We start from the raw sequence: 17,744 nt of genomic DNA on the forward strand, positions 1-17,744 counted from the left end.
CAGCACTGTATAGGGTACTTTAACCTTTATTAATTTCTTCATTTTTGTCATATGCTTTTGACATTTAATATTTATGTATATGTTTTTGCTTAAACTATAAATTCTGAAGATAAGGTAAGCTATAGGAATCACACTTTACTTTAAGCGGTCAGACCCATCAACTCATGTGATTTGCCAGTTTTGTTCAGCGGCATGTCCACTTCTCGAGAAGAATTGTTATAAATTAGCATTATTTAGCAAGCACAACATACTTCATTTATGTAGCATTAAGGCAATGATTTTCTCTAAATGCATGCCCATTTAATTTCAATAGGTGCAGTGACATGACACATCCAAAAAGCTAAAAGCATGCACTACAACACACATGCAACATATACCATGTAAAAATGATGATTTCTTCTGGACTTTAAAAATACATCATGTTTATAAGCACTCTTTTACTGTATCTTTATGTAACAAAAAGCAGAGTTCAGCAGAGAAAGACAAAAGTGATGTGAACTGACAATATTTTAATGGGGGGGATAAAAGACTGTAAGTGATCAATGGAGGCGGCAGCCAAGTGATGCCCAGGGGACGGCTTTGATGTGGGCATCCTCAGAGGGACGCCGGGGACAATGCCCTCTTTGAGAGGCATGGAGAATGGCAGACACTTCCCTCTCCCTCGCTCCTGCTCTCTCACACTCTGTCACTCAGCCTCCCTCGGCCTCCCGCTCGCTGCCGCTCACGCTGCCACTCTTCTGTTCAGACGCTTGTTGACGTCCCGTTCACTCCACATTCCTGCACTCCAGTGTCACATCAGCACATATCCTTATCTGCACAACTTTCCCCCTTCTTCCTCTCACATTAATTAATTCAAACAACACCCCCTTCCCCGCCGCCCAGCCAATCCTCTCTGCTTTCCCCTTCTCTCTCTCCCCTCCTCCTCCCTGCATCTCTGTATCTCTCTCTCCCTCCCTCAGTCTCCTTTCATAGAACCAAACCTCTTTGTAATGTCCAGCCTTGGCAAGTTGCACCCGATTTGCTGTCACAGTCTTAATGAATTCATCTGTTTGTGTATTGGCCATGGGAGCATTTCTCCCTCCTCCCTCCCTCTCCCTCTCTCTTCCCTATCCTCTTCCCCTCCCTCTGACTGGTGTTCCCCTGGGGACTCTATATATACCGGGGACCACTCCAGGCATCTATTGTTCCTCTAAGTAAACTTACAGACAGATGCCCTGCACCACAGTGTGGGAGAGAGTCCAGAGAGTCAGGAGGAGGGAGACAGTTAGTGATTGCATAGAGCCACCAGACAATAAGGACCTGGAAACACTGTAGACCAGCCTCATCTCCAGCACCTCTGCATCTCCTCCAGTTGTCCCACGTGTCTCCTGCCTGTCTGCTTGTTGTTACTGTGGAGTGGAGGTCTGATGTTCTGACACCATGTCGCTGCTGATATCACTGCTGCTTATGGGGCTGGACTGCTTGCTGGGAGCCCCGACGGGTAGAGAGGTCTACAGGATGCCCCAGAGTGCACTCAAAGGTACATTCTTTAAACTTACAGCCGTTTGTTCACCGTGTCTCAGTTGTGGCAGTTTATGTAAAGAGTCATCATAGCAGTATCTGTTACTGACTGTGTTTGGGAAATCTGATCTCTTAAAGTTTTACAGACATCCTTAGAGGCAGAGCTAACTAAATGAAAACTGCTTCAGGAAATCTATGATGTCTACATGATTGCTTCTTAGATGTGTCATAACTAGAATCCTGCAAATACTGATAATGCTATAATGCTTCAAGTGTTATTTTTGCAGCCAAAACATCTGATGCTGCTACTAACATCAATAGCATAATCTTAAATGGGACTATCACAAACATCTCAGGTGCCATATGATAGTGGGCACATGTACAGAAAAATCTGGAGTTTTGCAACTATCTTCATATTATTTAAGCTGGATGATTGCCTGCATTTCTAGTGCTTCTACTGGACTGTTAGATGGAAGATCAACAGGTGTTCACTCATCAAAGTAGCAGTATAACACGCTATGATATGCCAAAACACATATGAGACCAATGAATTACAGCAGTGGGTCTCATAAACACAATAAGAATTTTATTTCTGGTTTCATTTACTGCAGAGAAACACATCAAATCCTGCAGTATAGCACAGTGTTGAGGGGCTTCTAGCCTTCTCTGGTTGAGGTGATGAGCATAGCAGAGCCTTCATACAGGCGGCTGGTGATGGCAGTGTGTTTGGAGTGTTTAGAACAAGGGACTCTAGTCCCAGCCGCCCCAGGGCTGCCAGCCCGTGCCCTTAGGGCCTGTCCCTGTGCACTAGCCTCTGCCCGCTCAGCCCTGGCCTTCTAATTAAGTCTTCAATCAGCATTGTTGTTGTTAGTGGCCCATCCTGTGATGTGGTGCGGCACAGAGGGGGGCTGCAGGGTCGGCGGCTCGATTGAAGTGTGTCTGTAGAAGCCTCACCAACGCGCTGAGCGTGAGCTGGCTCCCCCTAAAATGCTGCCAATGAGCTCAAAGAGCAGCATGAGAAAAAGGGGGCTACTCACACACATACCAGAAAGCTGCACCGGCTCATGCTGATGCTCACATAAACATAATGTTCCCACAGCAAAGGACAAATCTTCCATGTAATGGCCTCCCTTTGATCCTGTTGCCAAAATATTCCCTTTTAAATTTCTTAATTCTGTCCAAATTCAACAAATCTCTGTAGATATAATCATAAAAAATGTACTCCTCTGGATTTGTTAAGCTTGCCTTCAGATAAACAAGCATTTTTTTGCACAGATTCATTGAATATGAGTGTTAAGAAATGTGACTGAGATATCAACTGACTACCAACAAATTTGTTATGGAGACATTATCTTGAACATGTATGTGCCTCTTCTACGTATACTGCAGTCTCTGTATATCAGCTCTGCTGATAAATAAGTCTGGCTGTAGTATGTATTGCTGTTTGCTTTAGATTCTTATATATTTAAAGTTTATGTTCTTTTGCAGCTCTGTCAGATCGTGGCACTGTTGTTTTGGAAGCTGCCATGACTAGTGCCCTGTCCACTCTTGAGCGTGCATCATCTGAGAGGAGTCGGGCTGAAGCCGGCTGCCGAGGTTGTGTTCCTTGTCTGTTTCAGAACTGTGGACAGCTGTCAGGGTCCTGCTGTAAGTGCAGTATTACTGCTACTGCCATTTCATCCTTGACCATCTTTGGGTCACATTGAATCGACGCCAGATGCTTTCCTATTATATCCATGACACTCAGATGTTCCCTTCTTGTCCAACAGCCTCTCCTTCTAGTGCCTTATCTGAGCCCAGCTGTGATGTTGTCAGTAAGGCCCAGAAGCTTCAAGATGAAGCTGAGCGGAGCTGGGCTCTGAGTCAGGCCTGTGCCTACTATCAGCGTCGCTGTCCGCCTGGCGAGCTGGACAGCGAAAGCTGCATCAGGATCATGGGTGAGAGCTGCAGCGCCCGTGTCCTCCAGTGCAGCCTGCTTAACACAATGCAGAACCTGGAACCGACTATGCAGACACACGCACAGGGTGAGGGGATGCATGTTTTCACAGAACAGTAGCGAGACATTTTAACAGATTAGCCTGCTTTCTCTGTCAGTGAAGTCAATAACAAGGCGTGATGTTTATTTACAGCTCCAGAATTCTGTTTATCTACAAGAACCCAGCTTGGCTAATTTATTTTTTTTGCCTCTCTGTCCCAGCAGCAGTGTGTGGTCAGAGGTCATCCACGGTGCCAAACATTACTCAGCCTCGCTCCAGGATCGTGGGTGGCTCGCCTGCACCTCCAGGCAGCTGGCCCTGGCTGGTCAATCTGCAGCTAGATGGCGGCCTCATGTGTGGAGGGGTCCTGGTGGACAGCTCCTGGGTGGTCACTGCTGCACATTGTTTTGCTGGGTAAGAGTGCATGTGTCACTGTTTTTTTTTAAGAAGACAGACCTTTCTTTAGAACAGGGGTGTCAAACTCAGTTCCTGGAGGGCCACTATCCTGCATGTTTTAGATGTTTCCCTCTTCCAACACACCTGATTCAAATGATCAGCTTATCATCAAGCTCAGCAGAAGCCTAATAACGAGCCTGATCATTGGAATCAGCTGTGTTGGAAGAGGGAAACATCTAAAACATGCAGGATAGTGGCCCTCCAGGAACGGATCTTGACACCCCTGCTTTAGAAGCAACAGTTCTGATGTGTTGTTCCTTCTTTCTCCATAGCAGCCGCAGTGAGAGCTACTGGACAGCTGTAGTGGGCGAGTTTGACATCACCAAGACTGACCCGGATGAGCAGGTTCTTAAAGTCAACCGCATCATCCCCCATCCTAAGGTAAAAGTCCAAATATACTGCCACCCATCACAGCGCCCAAGCAGTTAAACAACAGACTAGTCATTTGAATCCTCAAGTTATTGATGAGCTCAGTCATGAATCAAACTCCCATCTGTCTGCAGTTTAACCCAAAGACATTTAACAACGATATAGCCCTGGTGGAACTGACGTCCCCGGTGGTCCTGTCTGAACATGTTACCCCGGTGTGCCTCCCCTCTGGCATGGAGCCCCCCACTGGTAGCCCATGTCTGGTGGCAGGCTGGGGGTCCCTCTATGAAGGTGAGTGGAAGATAAATGACATACACCTTCACCATGTCACAGCTAAAAATGGTTTGGCAAACTCATAGACTTCTATGAGTACTTTAATACCCTAATAAACCAATGACATAGTGTATATCCGTGTGTATCTTTCTCCACAGATGGCCCATCTGCTGATGTGGTGATGGAGGCCAAAGTGCCGCTGCTGCCTCAAAGCACCTGTAAAAGTGCCCTAGGCAAAGAACTGGTCACCAACACTATGCTTTGTGCTGGCTATCTCTCTGGAGGCATAGACTCCTGTCAGGTGGGTAAAACAGCATCATTTTCTAGGGTTAGTGTCCTTGTTTTCAGATCTTTCAGTCTCAAGTAACGAATTGAACTAACATACTCATAACACACAGTAAAAGATCTGAGGTGCGGTCCTTCTGATGCCCTGAAATCCTAGAAAGTAAACCATTTTCGGTAAGCAGACTTTAAATCTTTTGGGAATTTTCTGCCACCTGTAGGGAGATTCTGGAGGGCCCCTGATTTACCAGGACCGAATTTCAGGTCGATTCCAGCTCTATGGCATCACCTCCTGGGGAGATGGCTGTGGAGAGAAAGGCAAACCTGGAGTGTACACGCGGGTTTCTGCTTTCTCTGACTGGATTCAGGCTGAGATACAGAGTGAGTTTAAAGTAACAGCAAAATACTGCCCAAACTAAAATATTTTGTAAATCTTTCTTGTACAAAGTATTTTGAAATATATGTGTGTCAAAATAATGAAACCCTGAATCATCTCTGAAATCACCCGTACCATCGCTGTTTCTCCTGTTTAGAGTCTTTTGGGAGCCGGGAGCCAACTTGTCCAGAGCTTCTGAAGACAACTGAAATGACAGAAGAGGAACAGAGGTCAGAGTTCAGCTCTCTCTGTCGCTTCTATACCCTGACCTGTCCTCCTGGTCAGTCTGCCAGCACTTGCAGCCGAATGGCTGAGGAGAAATGCCTTACCCGCTTCAAGAAATGTCGTGAGTGCTCTTCTTCAAAGTCCAGCTTGATGGATGTAGAGCAAAATCTAAATCTACTGTTTAGATATTTTGGAATTTGCTTTGAGGTTTGTTTTCTGGAGAGGTTTCTGATCTTTTGTTCACTCCCTGTCATTTAGAGTTACGCTCGTTCCTGCAGACTCTTTTAGACCTGCTCCAGAGGGCTGAGGACTACATCAGGGACAAAGTGGACTTAACTTTCTTCACTCAGACTCTGCCTCAGCTTGTGGAGCACATCTACAGCACTGCTTTTATTCACACCAGAGAGAAGAGAGACCTGGGACAGAGCCATGATCTCACACAGATTAAAGGTATGTGATTGACAGATTATTCCAACATGTGTACTTAAACAAGAAAACAGTATAGACACAAATGCAATGGCTCATGTATTGTGTTGTAATTTTTTTTATTACTTGCAGAACAGCTAGGTGGAGCTGTGGTGCCAGCAGAGCAGAGTGCTTCTCCAGCTCCTCCACCCTTGTTCAGAGATGTGGGACCCTTGGTGGATGACTGGGAGAAATACCTGAGAAACATGGCTGATGATATGGATAAACAACCCTCTGATACATCCACATACATCTCTTCCCCAGCAAAAAGGCAGGAGGACAACCTCTTCTTACAGGTAAATTGTTTAATGATTTTTTAAATGACTTTTGGTTTGTTGAGGGGTCAGCAGATTGTTACATTCGGGAGAGGTAGACTAATAGCCTCAAATAATTGTACCAGTGGGAGAAGAACTGGATCAGGTAGCTTGCTATATTGTTAGAAAAAATAGAGACCACCTAAAAGAAATTAGTGTTTTACAGCGTACTGTTCATAATGACTTTTTAAAAAAATTCTGCATAACTTTTTTAGCTTTGGTTAGTTGTAAAAAATGTAGCCTGAAGCCCTGTAATGTAAAGGCTCAGTGGACTCTTAAAAACTGTGAGAAGCTTGTAACTGAAACAAATGCAAACATGCAGTAATTTACAAAACTTAAGAATTGGATCAATGATGCATACCAGTAAAAATGAAGCTATTAAAAACTGCACATGTTGGCTTCTTATTTTTGTCCACTTTCAGCATAGTTTTCTCTCATTTACAAAGAGGTCCTCTCATTGTTTTAATGTGGATTTATTGTAGCCTAATGTATATATGGAATTGTGTTCTGCAGACACAGGACTCCTCGGTACAACAGCTGGATAGAGAATATCGATCTGTTATCTCGGCTCTGCGCTCCAAACTGGACTTCAGAGCTGCTCCTCCTATCTTGCACTTGGGCACAGTCTACCTCCAGGAGGAGTCTCCCAACAAACAATCTGTTCTTATTTCTTCCACCGAAGCACCCATCCACACTGATCCATCCTCTTCACCCCAAGAACCCAAGGAGCCTTGGTCACTTCTGACAGATTTGATAAAAGAGATGCAAAATTTGAGTACGCAAGATGGGATTGAAGCAGAAGATAAATCCCAAAGTGAAACTTCATCCAGTAGAGACGATTCCCCTGATATAAATTGGAACCCCACCTCAGAGGATTTTACTTTTATTGAGAATGGAGTAGTAAAATTTTCCGTGTTACCACTCCCAGAAGAGTCAGTAACTGTCGTCCAGCCAGTCACTGAGAGTGCCCACGCAGAAACTGCTGAGACCAGACAGACTGCTGGCAAGCCTTTAAATCTTCACAGAAAATACAGGAGCCTTCTTCACAAGAGACAGATACCTGGTGTTAGTGGGAAAGGTATGAACCACACCCTGTCCTGTCAAAAGTTTAATTAAATAGCTTTACTAAATAATCCATGTAGTATCTATATGTGGGTGGATGTTATTTCTCAAGTGAAACCTTTTTCGTTTTTCTTTGTAGTTTGTCCTGGAGTGAGAGAAACTTCACAGCAAGTCAACAAAGTCAGAGACTCTTACAGTTGGGTTTTAAACATCCCGAGCAAGAATTTACGCATGAACTTCCAAGAGGTAAATAATTGAAAACAAAGATGCTGATCAGAGTAAATGTGCTTGCAACGTAATCATTTCAATAATTAAACTTGGGTTCACATTTTTTTAGGTATTAGTTGATCTGAGCTCCAAGAACGATCGAGGGCTTTATCAGGCTCGAGTCAGAGCTGTGGTGGGAGGACGACCTTTGACCTTCTACAGTCTCGTCGGCCTGGAGAATGAATCCTTCTACCGCAGTGTGCCGAGGATCATCGCTCTTGCACTGGAGGCACTCAAGTCTTGATTTGTGTGGCTGAAATGGAAATAAAGAACTTCAATGAGAGACGAAGGCACAAAGTCTCTTAAAGTGAACCGTCAAGGATCTAAAAAGAAACTCTGTCCTAACAGAGAGATGCATTGAAAGCGCACACTCACAAACTTTCCTCCTTCTGCATTGTTTTGCCTTCCCCATCCGAGAGCCTGACTTTGACTCTAAATGAAAACATGAATGTATCAATCCAGTTATGACCGCCAGTCACACCACAGGTTTATTTTATGTGGTGGGAGACGCAGCCTTGTCTAATTTATGAATCTGTACAAAATGCTAAATTATTCATATTGTCTTTTACAAAGGTTGAGCCTCTTGTGAAGCACACAGACTGTATATACTGTTGGTGTTATCTTTATTCTTGTAATATTTATTTGTATAGAAAAAAATCTTTGTATTTTTGTAAAAAAAAAAATCTATATAAATAAAATTGTTATTGTTGCTATGCCATGTTGTGTTAAATGCAATGCAGTTATCTCAAATTGAACATTTAATTTGAGATATTTAACATTAATGCTGCTAATCCTGTACTATTTTGCTGCTGTGGTTCTCTCTGCACCCAAACATAATTTCGCGACGACAGGTTCCAGCGCTTACAGACCCCTGTTTGTGGCCCCATGTTAACCTCAGTTCCAGTACGCTTTACCATCAACACAACAGCTGCTGTGTTATGACTAGTACCTCCATGTTTTCTCCCTTTATTTCCTGGATAAGGAATTGTAACTGGATCCAAAACTCCACTGACCTTTAGAGTCTCTTGTTGTCTGGCATGAGTCAGAATATTGCAAAATCAACAACATTTGTTTAAGGAAGTGATCCTCTTCTCTGTGTAGACCTCTGTCCGTCGTGTTTTGAGTCTCGGCCACTCTTTGAGTGATGACTGGCTGAACAAGACTTCATAATCAATCTCTGCCGTCTAATCTGTGGCACTTTTTATGCCAAGCTCAAATCCTACAAGAGGGATCTACAGGGGTATGAGTGTAACAGCTGAGTAAACACACAGACATACTCCTGTTACGACGCATCAGACTTGTGTTGATGTGTGTGTGGGGGAGGTAAATGCTTCCTATCACGGCAGGAGCAAGTATTCTTATGACTCACATGCAAGCACACTCACAATGTAATGACAGGCCACAAATGTTGCCGGCAACCTCCACATATCCCAGTCAGTCATCACAGAGAGTGTGCTGGAAATTAACAAGACCTGCCACCTGTTTTCTTATCCGCCGTCTGTGTTTTTTTTCTTTTTCTAATTCTCTGGCCCATAATGTTGCTGCAGGCTCCCTTTCTTTTTAATCTTCTGTCTAATCCTTTTACTGTAAAGAGCACATTTAACCATGACTTCTGATGGAAAAGTTGTTAACTGGCTTTTTATAGATCGCCGCTGTGCTAAATTTTGCCCTCAAAGACTCCCTGAGTTATATTCCATGTTCATGTGAACCTTAAATGACAATAGCCAGGTGCACTGAACCGAATTACAATACAGCATGTGCAACACTGGAGGGCAGCCATGCACAGAGCGGAGTGCCCAAACTACGTGGATGTCTTGTTCCCTAAGTGTTTGTGTGTGTTGGCGTGTTGTGACAGCTGACTATGCCATACTGGAAATACACTATTGGATTTAACCCCAACAATCATCAACTCCAACTCCCCCCCACCACCAACCACTCCACCAACCCTCAGCCCTCCCATCAACCCGAGCCCTGACCTCTGCAGAGAAACACACACACACACACACACACACACACACACACACACACACACACACACACACACACACACACACACACATTCATAAGAGAACGCAGGCCGAGTGCCAGCAGCTCCAACTACTTGTGTCCATGTGGATCAGATTAGTGATAGCAGCTTTGTCTCAAACAACTCTGCACTGATGGATTCTGGACCTCTTTGCTCTCTGGCACTCTTTGTAAGAGTGTTTATGATTTCTGCCACAGGTAGGGATGCTGTCTAACATACCCCCGACACAGTGTCTTGTTAGTTACAAGAGATTTGCATGGTGTGGGGTGAATTTGTTGATAATTTTCAGATTTTGCAAGACCAAAAACGAGTTAAACGACGGCGAAGCATTCTTCAGGTAGGCACCTTATTTCCACATAACTTCTGACTGATCCAAGTTATCAACAAAATTTATTTCTAGAGTTATTTACAAAATGCTTTTCGAGGTACAGTCCCTATTATTCATTAAGCTTACTTTAAAAAAGCTCTAACAAAACAGAATAATGAAGCATCACTGTTTACCGGACTGTTCAACACACGTGTCTTGATGAAAGGCTCTTTTTTTGGCCAAAAAAACACATTTGGCTACTGAATTTTATCTCATTATTTGACAGGACAGACATAGCTGTAAAATCAGACTTAACCTGCTGTGCTCATACTGTCTGTGCTGCACAGTCTTTATATAAGACAACCTCCATAGAAGATTTCATTTTTATCTGTTTTTAATTTTGCCTGTGGGGTCACTGGGTGTTTGTATTGATGTTCACCACAGAAGAGTTTAAAGTATTGTAATACTAGACACCAACAAAACAATAGACCAACTCTGCCAAAGATGAAACCCATACAGACAAGCAATCTGCCTGCTTGTTGTCTCTACTTTGTAGTTTTGTCTGTCACTTCATTTGCTATACATGTATTTTGCTGCATTGTATTGCAAAGTAATAATCTTTTATATCCTTACTCTTGCCAGTCCTGATGTGTTTTTATTCCAGTGAACACTCTACTTGAGATTTAATTGGAATTTTGTTTTCAAAAGCTTGGCTGTTACACGAGGACACTTTTGCAGTTTTCAATTATGCTTCCACAATGTTGGGGGACTGACAAGAGGAAGATTTTAAAGGTTATGGTTTAAGCTGAGGATGTTGAGATACTCTGAGTAACTAAACCAACATCTTACATTTCCTACGATGCAATTTAATAGCATATTTAATCAGATGTCCCTTCCTCCTAAGTGCCTCCTTCTTTTAAACCCCACACTGACATTTCTTAATGGAGGCTTTTTGTTCACATTGTTAAACTGCAAGCTCAGGATATTTTCTCAAACTTCATTATGCTTCTTCCAGAGTGCAGAAAATACCTGTTTTCACAGAGTAGTACTCCTCATGATGTACCAGTTGACCTTAACGGGATATTTTGGTTTCTTTGAAGTTGGGTTTTATGTGGTATTTACCCACAGTTAGTATATTACAGTAGATCATGGAGGACAGTTTGTAACAGCAGACAGGAGTATAAACATGGAAACTAAGCAATGAACAAAAACAAATTTAAATGACCTAATAAAAGGCCCTGCTAAAACAGTTCTTTACGCTTCATTTAGAATATAGCTATCATCTTGGCACCAGACAGCCCTGTTGGGTGTGGAACTGAAGCTTTTACATTGTTTTATGCTCCCATTAAAGCCGCCAGACTCTGCTGACATTGGTTTTCTTGTGTTATAACTTGACTCTGATGTTTCAGTATGTTAGGTTGGATGCAAACTAAAGCGTTAAAACATTAAAGTCTGGGGGGACCACAAACTAGAGGCAGGTCAGCTGACATCTGCTGGAGGAAATACAAAGAAATACCTCACTTTGAAAAGCCCAAAGTGTCTCTTTAATATGAAGTGACTCATTTTAAATAATTCCTCTTGCAGTCCTGATTTCAGGCGTTCATATTTCCCTGCTCCGTTCTCTGTGGTTTGTCTTCAGCATCAGCGCTCAACCTCGAAGGAGAACTTTTCAAAGACTTGATGAAGGGCTACAACAAGAACGTTCGGCCCATGGAGAACAGCGGAGACATCACCCAGGTCTTCATCAAGATGACACTCACCAACCTCATCTCTTTGGTGAGTGCAGCTCAGCTTTCCCACTAGTGCCAGTGGCTGCACAGGCCTTTGAGGTGACATTATTCACTAAACTGTCTCTCTTTAGAATGAAAAAGAGGAGGCCCTGACGACCAGCGTCTGGATAGAAATGGTAACTTCATACGCGCCTCATGTGATGTGTTTTTTCAGCTGCATCTCAGTGATGGTGAGTCAAAAGTCAAACCCACAGCATTTCTGTGTGTAGCAATGGTGTGACTACAGGCTCAGATGGGACCAGCTGCCCAGATCAGCTCTGTATGGAAACATCACCTCTGAGCTACGTGTTCCCTCTAAAAGCATCTGGCTGCCTGACGTCATACTGGAGAACAAGTGAGTGTGTCCACCTTAAACTGTGAATGTATGGACAGTAGGCCAAGTATTGATTAAGCCAGTGATGTTCTCTCTTTTCTTTTCTTGTCTGATTTATTTGGTTCCATAAATCGAAAACTGTGCATCGAGGCAAAGAAAGAAGTCAGTGAAGTTGACGATGAAGCACATTGTTAAAGCAAAACGTGAATCTGTATCTGTTTTCTTTAAGCCAAATCATACCACTAAATAAATAAGTAAAACAATATCTGGTCATATAAGGTCACAGAAGGGTTTTTTGTTCACTATAGGATTTGACTTATGAGCATTGTCACCCTAAATGTAAAGCTTTAAGTTAATGTGGCTTCTAATGATTATCCTCTTAATCCACCCAAATTGAAAGTTAAACATTACAGCATGTTTCCAAAAGCCCCTCCTCTAAGTCCAGTGTTAATGCCCTGTTTCCACAAATAGACACCAGCAGTAATTAGTTTGAGACACACTTGACGACGGGAGAATCATGACACACAATGTCAGTGAACTTCAGACAGTAAAATAGAAATGTTTTGAACACACAGAGACACACACACACTCACACACACACACACACACACACACACACACACACACACACACACACACACACACACACACACACACACACACACACACACACACACACACACACACGTGTGTGTATCTTGCTATCATTGTGGGAAGATACCATTGACTCCCATTCATATCTAACCCCTAACCCTTACCCTAACCCTAACCTTGACCAAACCCTAACCCTAACCAAAACAATGGCTAACCCTAAAGAAATGTTTTTGTACTTTTACTTTTTTCAGTAACAACAATATGGCCAAGAAAACACTGCTTAAACTTGTGGGGCCCGAAATGAGGTCCCCACAAGTGACATAGTTTTCGGTTTTCCTACCGTTGTGGGGACATTTGGTCCCCACAATATAGCAAAAACATGGACACACACACACACACACACACACGCACACACTGCAAAAAGAGATTTTCATTTGTCGTATTTTGAACATCCATATAATACAGATTTGGGAGCATTTCACATCTTCTGGAAGTTGTATACAAATAGAATATCAGTAAATCCCTATATAACAGCTGTATTTGATTCAAGGTAAGGCTAAATTGTGGTAATACGGTGACTATCAACAGATTGAATTTATAAATCTGAGCATATGAAACCTTCAACAATTTCTCTCTCGTCTTTCTTCTGGTCATCAGTGTGGATGGACAATTTGAGGTCGCACTTTACTGCAATGCCCTTGTGTCTCCTAATGGCTGTGTGTACTGGCTGCCTCCTGCCATTTACCGCAGTGCTTGTGCCATCACAGTTAACTACTTTCCCTTTGACTGGCAAAACTGCACTATGGTTTTCCGGTAAGTGGAGATGAAATCTGTTAAGGTTCGATCTGTCTGCGAGCAGTACAAAACACTGGCAACTGTCTCGACTCATCAGGCTTATTCATTATTTATTTACCTACAAAATGTGCTTGAATTTTGACCCCAAAACACTTTTTTCCTAATTTATTTCTTGTTTTTTAGTAAATATCTTCACATATAGATCAGGTAATTGGCATGTCTTTGCCCATTTTGGGGATTTAAATGATATGAGGGAGGATTTACATCATAAAATTATACACAAATGAATTATTACTCTAGGGTTTAAAAGATTGATTCAATACATTTTTAGCGTCTTTAAATTTGACTGGATTAACCTGAAACATTGAATTAAATTTAAAGTTCCTCTGTGGTCATTGATTAAGCCCTTAAAAGTAATTTTCTGTTTATCAGAATTGCATATTTAGAATTGTTTTCATGAAAACAATTCTTCCTGCTTTAAGATGCAATAAAATGTGCAGATCTGTGAAGTCTCTAATGTATTTGGCTCGTGCAGCTCGGAGCATGCCAGTTCACCTACAACTCTGGTCAAACACTGTAAATTACTCAAAGTTACAAAATGGCATGTTGTAAAACTGGAATGATTAAGTCATACATATTCAAACTGGAAACTGATTCTGAAAAGGACAACATTGCAAGTTGACAGGATTGGTTCTTTAGATTTGTTATATATGAAACCCTGAAAGTCTAAATCTGTGTTTTTGAGACTGTCATTAAAACACTGCAGTTTGAAGGTGGAAGTGCTCTGTCATGGTGTTGACTGCTTATGACAAGATTATAACTTGATTTCTACCTGAGAGTGCCCTTAAATGTAATGCATTGAGAATATGTAATTGAACTGTTTACATAATGATCAGAGAGTTCCACAGACCTTTGTTGACTTCCAGTTTGAATTCTAAGCCAGGTAGGGTTGAACTGGGGATATTTGGACTCATGGCTCTTAGTTAAGAGTCCAAATAGCCAGATTTCTTTGTGCTTAAATAGAATCCACTGTGTCCAAGCCAAGAGCAATCTTCTTCATTCACAGTCCCTTTTCGCTGTGCTGTCTTGTAAAGCATAATAGATGTCTGTGTTTGTTATGTAGACAGACTCTGTCTTCTCTCTGTGTTCAGCTCCCAGACTTACAGTGCCAATGAGATCGAGCTGGTTCTCAAAGAGGAAGAGAACCACACACTGGAGTGGGTGGATATCGACCCAGAGGCTTTTACAGGTAGAGCAACATTTGAAGAAAAGATTTTCAATAGTTGCACAGCATAAAAACATTCCTAGAGTTTTATGAAGTCTGGGTTCTTCTTGAGTTTAAACAGAATAAAAGGCTTTGATGTTTTTCAGAGAACGGAGAGTGGATCATCAAACACAGGCCAGCCAAGAAGGTGATCAACACTCAGTATACTAAAGATGAACTGGAGTACCAGGAGGTCGTCTTCTTCCTCATCATTCAGAGAAAGCCCCTCTTCTACATCATTAACATCATTGCTCCCTGTGTGCTCTTCTCTTCTCTCTGTCTGCTGGTCTACTACTTACCTGCCAAAGGTTCTTTTCTTCATATCTTACAGTTTGAGCCTACATAATTTAGATTTCTATAGACTATAACCTGTGAGTATGACAAGACAGTAATAGTCTAACTATTCAAGATTACAGCAAACTTACTGAACTTTCACCAGTTCAGACATTAATACAGCATATGCTTACGGTATTTAAGCCCCAAATCTCACCACTCTGACTAATGTTGGTTTGACTTCTGCAGCTGGTGGTCAGAAGTGCACCATGTCTATTGCCACTCTTCTGGGCCAGACTGTGTTCCTCTTCCTTATTGCAAAGAAGGTTCCAGAAACATCAAAAGCAGTGCCTCTCATTGGAAAGTAAGTTTACACGCATGACCCTGAGGTTTCAGCTCAAAATTTCTGTTCAACCAGAATTAATCTAAAACAGTTTTGAAATCGACGTGACTGATGACCTTTTGGCTGCAGGTATCTGATGTTTGTCATGTCAGTGACCACCATGGTGGTGATGAACTGTGTGATTGTCCTCAACGTCTCCCTGAGAACTCCAAACACTCACATAATGACAGACAAAGTCCGAAAGGTGAGCATCCGTCCAGATCTTTGTTTGAGGACGTTTCCAAGCTGCTGAGAAGTCAGCACAAGCCTATTTGCCCAAAACTCCCCTTTAACCCCGTGTCGCCCTCAGATCCTCCTGAACATCCTGCCTCGGCTGCTGAGGATGCGGATGCAGCCCTGGACACCAAACAGTGACAATATCTCAGAAGCTGAAAACAGTGAAACGCTTCCCACAGGCAGGGACGGTGTGTTTCTGGTCCCCTGTCGACGTCGCAGCTCTATAATTCTCATCAGCAAAGCAGAGGAATATGTGTTGAAAACAGCTCGATCCGAGCTCATGTTTTCCATCCTCAGAGAGAGAAACGGATTGATGAAATCTGCTTTAGAGAAGCTACGTAAGTATTTGAAAGAGTTTGAATGCTTAAGTGTGCTGGAAAGTCTTTCCTTTTGTAACCACATAAATATCTATCCCCAGATGAGGGATTGGAGGGCGGCACAGCGGAACAGCTCAGCACCAGTTTAGTAAAGGCTTCTCCAGAGCTAAGGCAGTGTGTGGCCTCCTGCAAACACATAGCAGAGACTGCACGACAGCAGAGCGACTTCCAGAATGTAAGTTTTTATTTTATTAACCCTAACCCTAACCCTCAATATAATTCAATTCAGTTCTGCTCAGTTCAATAATTCAATCCAAACACAAAGATTCCTTGTGAGCAAACCCTCCAACAACACTGAGAAGTAATACTCCCTTTTACCTCAAACAACTCCCAGCAGAACCACGTTCAGGGAGGGTGGCTATCTGTTGGTAACCAGTTAGGGTAGTGAGGGCAAAGGAAAGGAAGGATAGTTAATAAAAACAGACAAACAACACATAAAGGAACAATAGACACTCTGAAAGTTGGTGATTATCTACTGTAGAGCCAGAGATACGTCCTGGCAAAACACAAACCAAATGAGAGAGAAGACACAAAGTTAATGACATGCTATAGTGGCATATAAATGTATGGAAATAAAAGAGAGGAGAATAAAGGAATGGTGCTCAGTGCAGCAGGGGAGGCCCTTCAGTAGTCTAGGCCTGTAGCAGCATAACTAAGCGATGGTTCAGGTTGAGCTCAGCAGCTCCAACTATAAGTTTACCAAAACGCAACCTGTTTGTGACTCTTGAACCCAAACTGGAAGCTGATCCAGCAGCAGAGGAGCCTGAAAACTGAAGGATCTGCTTTCCATTCTACTTTCGGAATCTCTAGGAACCACAAGTAAGAGAGTAAAGTGTTTTACTGGGATGATGTCGTACAAGAAAGCCTTTAGGATATGAGGGAGCTTGGTCACAATGGGTTTTGTATACGGGTAGAAATTTGAATCTGTTTATTTGATAAATTGATTGGTAAATATGGTTTTTAAGGTAATAAAATAGGTTGCACGTAATACAACCAGTTGTAATCTATAATTTTTCAGGAGAATCAAGAGTGGTTCCTGGTCGCCCGGGTGATCGACAGGGTTTGCTTTATTGTCATGGCTTTGGTGTTTTTCATCGGCACTATTGGGATCTTCCTGATGGGACATTTCAACCAGCCGCCCTCGTCACCTTTCCTCGGGGATCCAAAGAAATATCTCCCTCCATTAAACAATCTTACTGTTGTAGCTGAGAATGGAGCCGACTTCCTGGGGTGAACCGAACGGAAGCTGTTGGAGCTCATCCTTACACCCCGAGTGAAAATCTGACAGCGTCTGTCCGTGAGGTGTCACCAATCACACACAGAGAATGGAGAAGATACAGCTGTATGTATGTTCTGTACTGATGCCAGTTGTGAGTCTGTGGATTTTCAAAGACATAAAGTGAAAAAATGCTTGTTCATGGTGATAAAGGATCCGTTGTGCAGTTGTGTGGATGCATACTTGTTTGAGCTGTAACTGACTGCTGAGGTTGTACAATAGTTTTGTGGCATATAATGCTGGAAAAGGTATGTTAAAAGTATTTGTTGTAAACGGTTTCATTTCATATAAATCTGAGGCCATCATGAGACAGTAGTTGAGACATGGTGTTGATCACACATGCAAGGAATTTACACCTAAATCTTCCAAATTATTGCTTTCTTCAATAAAAGTGTAATCTTCTTACTACTTGATTGACTATCCCAGGCTTTCCTTGACCCTCCCGTGTTTGACAACATTCTTGAGGCCAGTAGAGAACAGGGACACCCCCCATGCAACCACCAAAACACAAGCTTACTTGCACTGACCCCCACCTCTGGAAGCAG

General features: G+C 42.6%; 2 protein-coding genes across 2 annotated transcripts; both read left to right on the forward strand.

Annotated features, from left to right (window-relative positions):
* Nucleotides 1-1,014: 1,014 nt before the first annotated feature.
* prss56 (serine protease 56) lies at nt 1,015-8,278 on the forward strand. Its single transcript, XM_022202142.2, has 14 exons — nt 1,015-1,519; nt 2,989-3,147; nt 3,270-3,524; nt 3,701-3,890; nt 4,205-4,313; nt 4,436-4,592; nt 4,733-4,875; nt 5,078-5,237; nt 5,390-5,578; nt 5,716-5,907; nt 6,016-6,218; nt 6,750-7,314; nt 7,438-7,544; nt 7,636-8,278. Exons 1-14 carry the CDS (start codon nt 1,420-1,422, stop codon nt 7,807-7,809), a joined length of 2,703 nt encoding a protein of 900 aa, XP_022057834.1. The 5' UTR covers nt 1,015-1,419; the 3' UTR covers nt 7,810-8,278.
* Nucleotides 8,279-9,724: 1,446 nt separating this feature from the next.
* chrng (cholinergic receptor, nicotinic, gamma) lies at nt 9,725-17,547 on the forward strand. The gene is made up of 12 exons (XM_022202075.2): nt 9,725-9,788; nt 11,538-11,674; nt 11,760-11,804; nt 11,898-12,022; nt 13,253-13,408; nt 14,542-14,639; nt 14,762-14,962; nt 15,177-15,291; nt 15,400-15,514; nt 15,620-15,884; nt 15,965-16,098; nt 16,942-17,547. Exons 1-12 carry the CDS (start codon nt 9,725-9,727, stop codon nt 17,155-17,157), a joined length of 1,671 nt encoding a protein of 556 aa, XP_022057767.2. The 3' UTR covers nt 17,158-17,547.
* Nucleotides 17,548-17,744: the final 197 nt, after the last annotated feature.

Source organism: Acanthochromis polyacanthus, chromosome 9 (assembly GCF_021347895.1).
Source record: "Acanthochromis polyacanthus isolate Apoly-LR-REF ecotype Palm Island chromosome 9, KAUST_Apoly_ChrSc, whole genome shotgun sequence".
NCBI lineage: Eukaryota > Metazoa > Chordata > Actinopteri > Pomacentridae > Acanthochromis > Acanthochromis polyacanthus.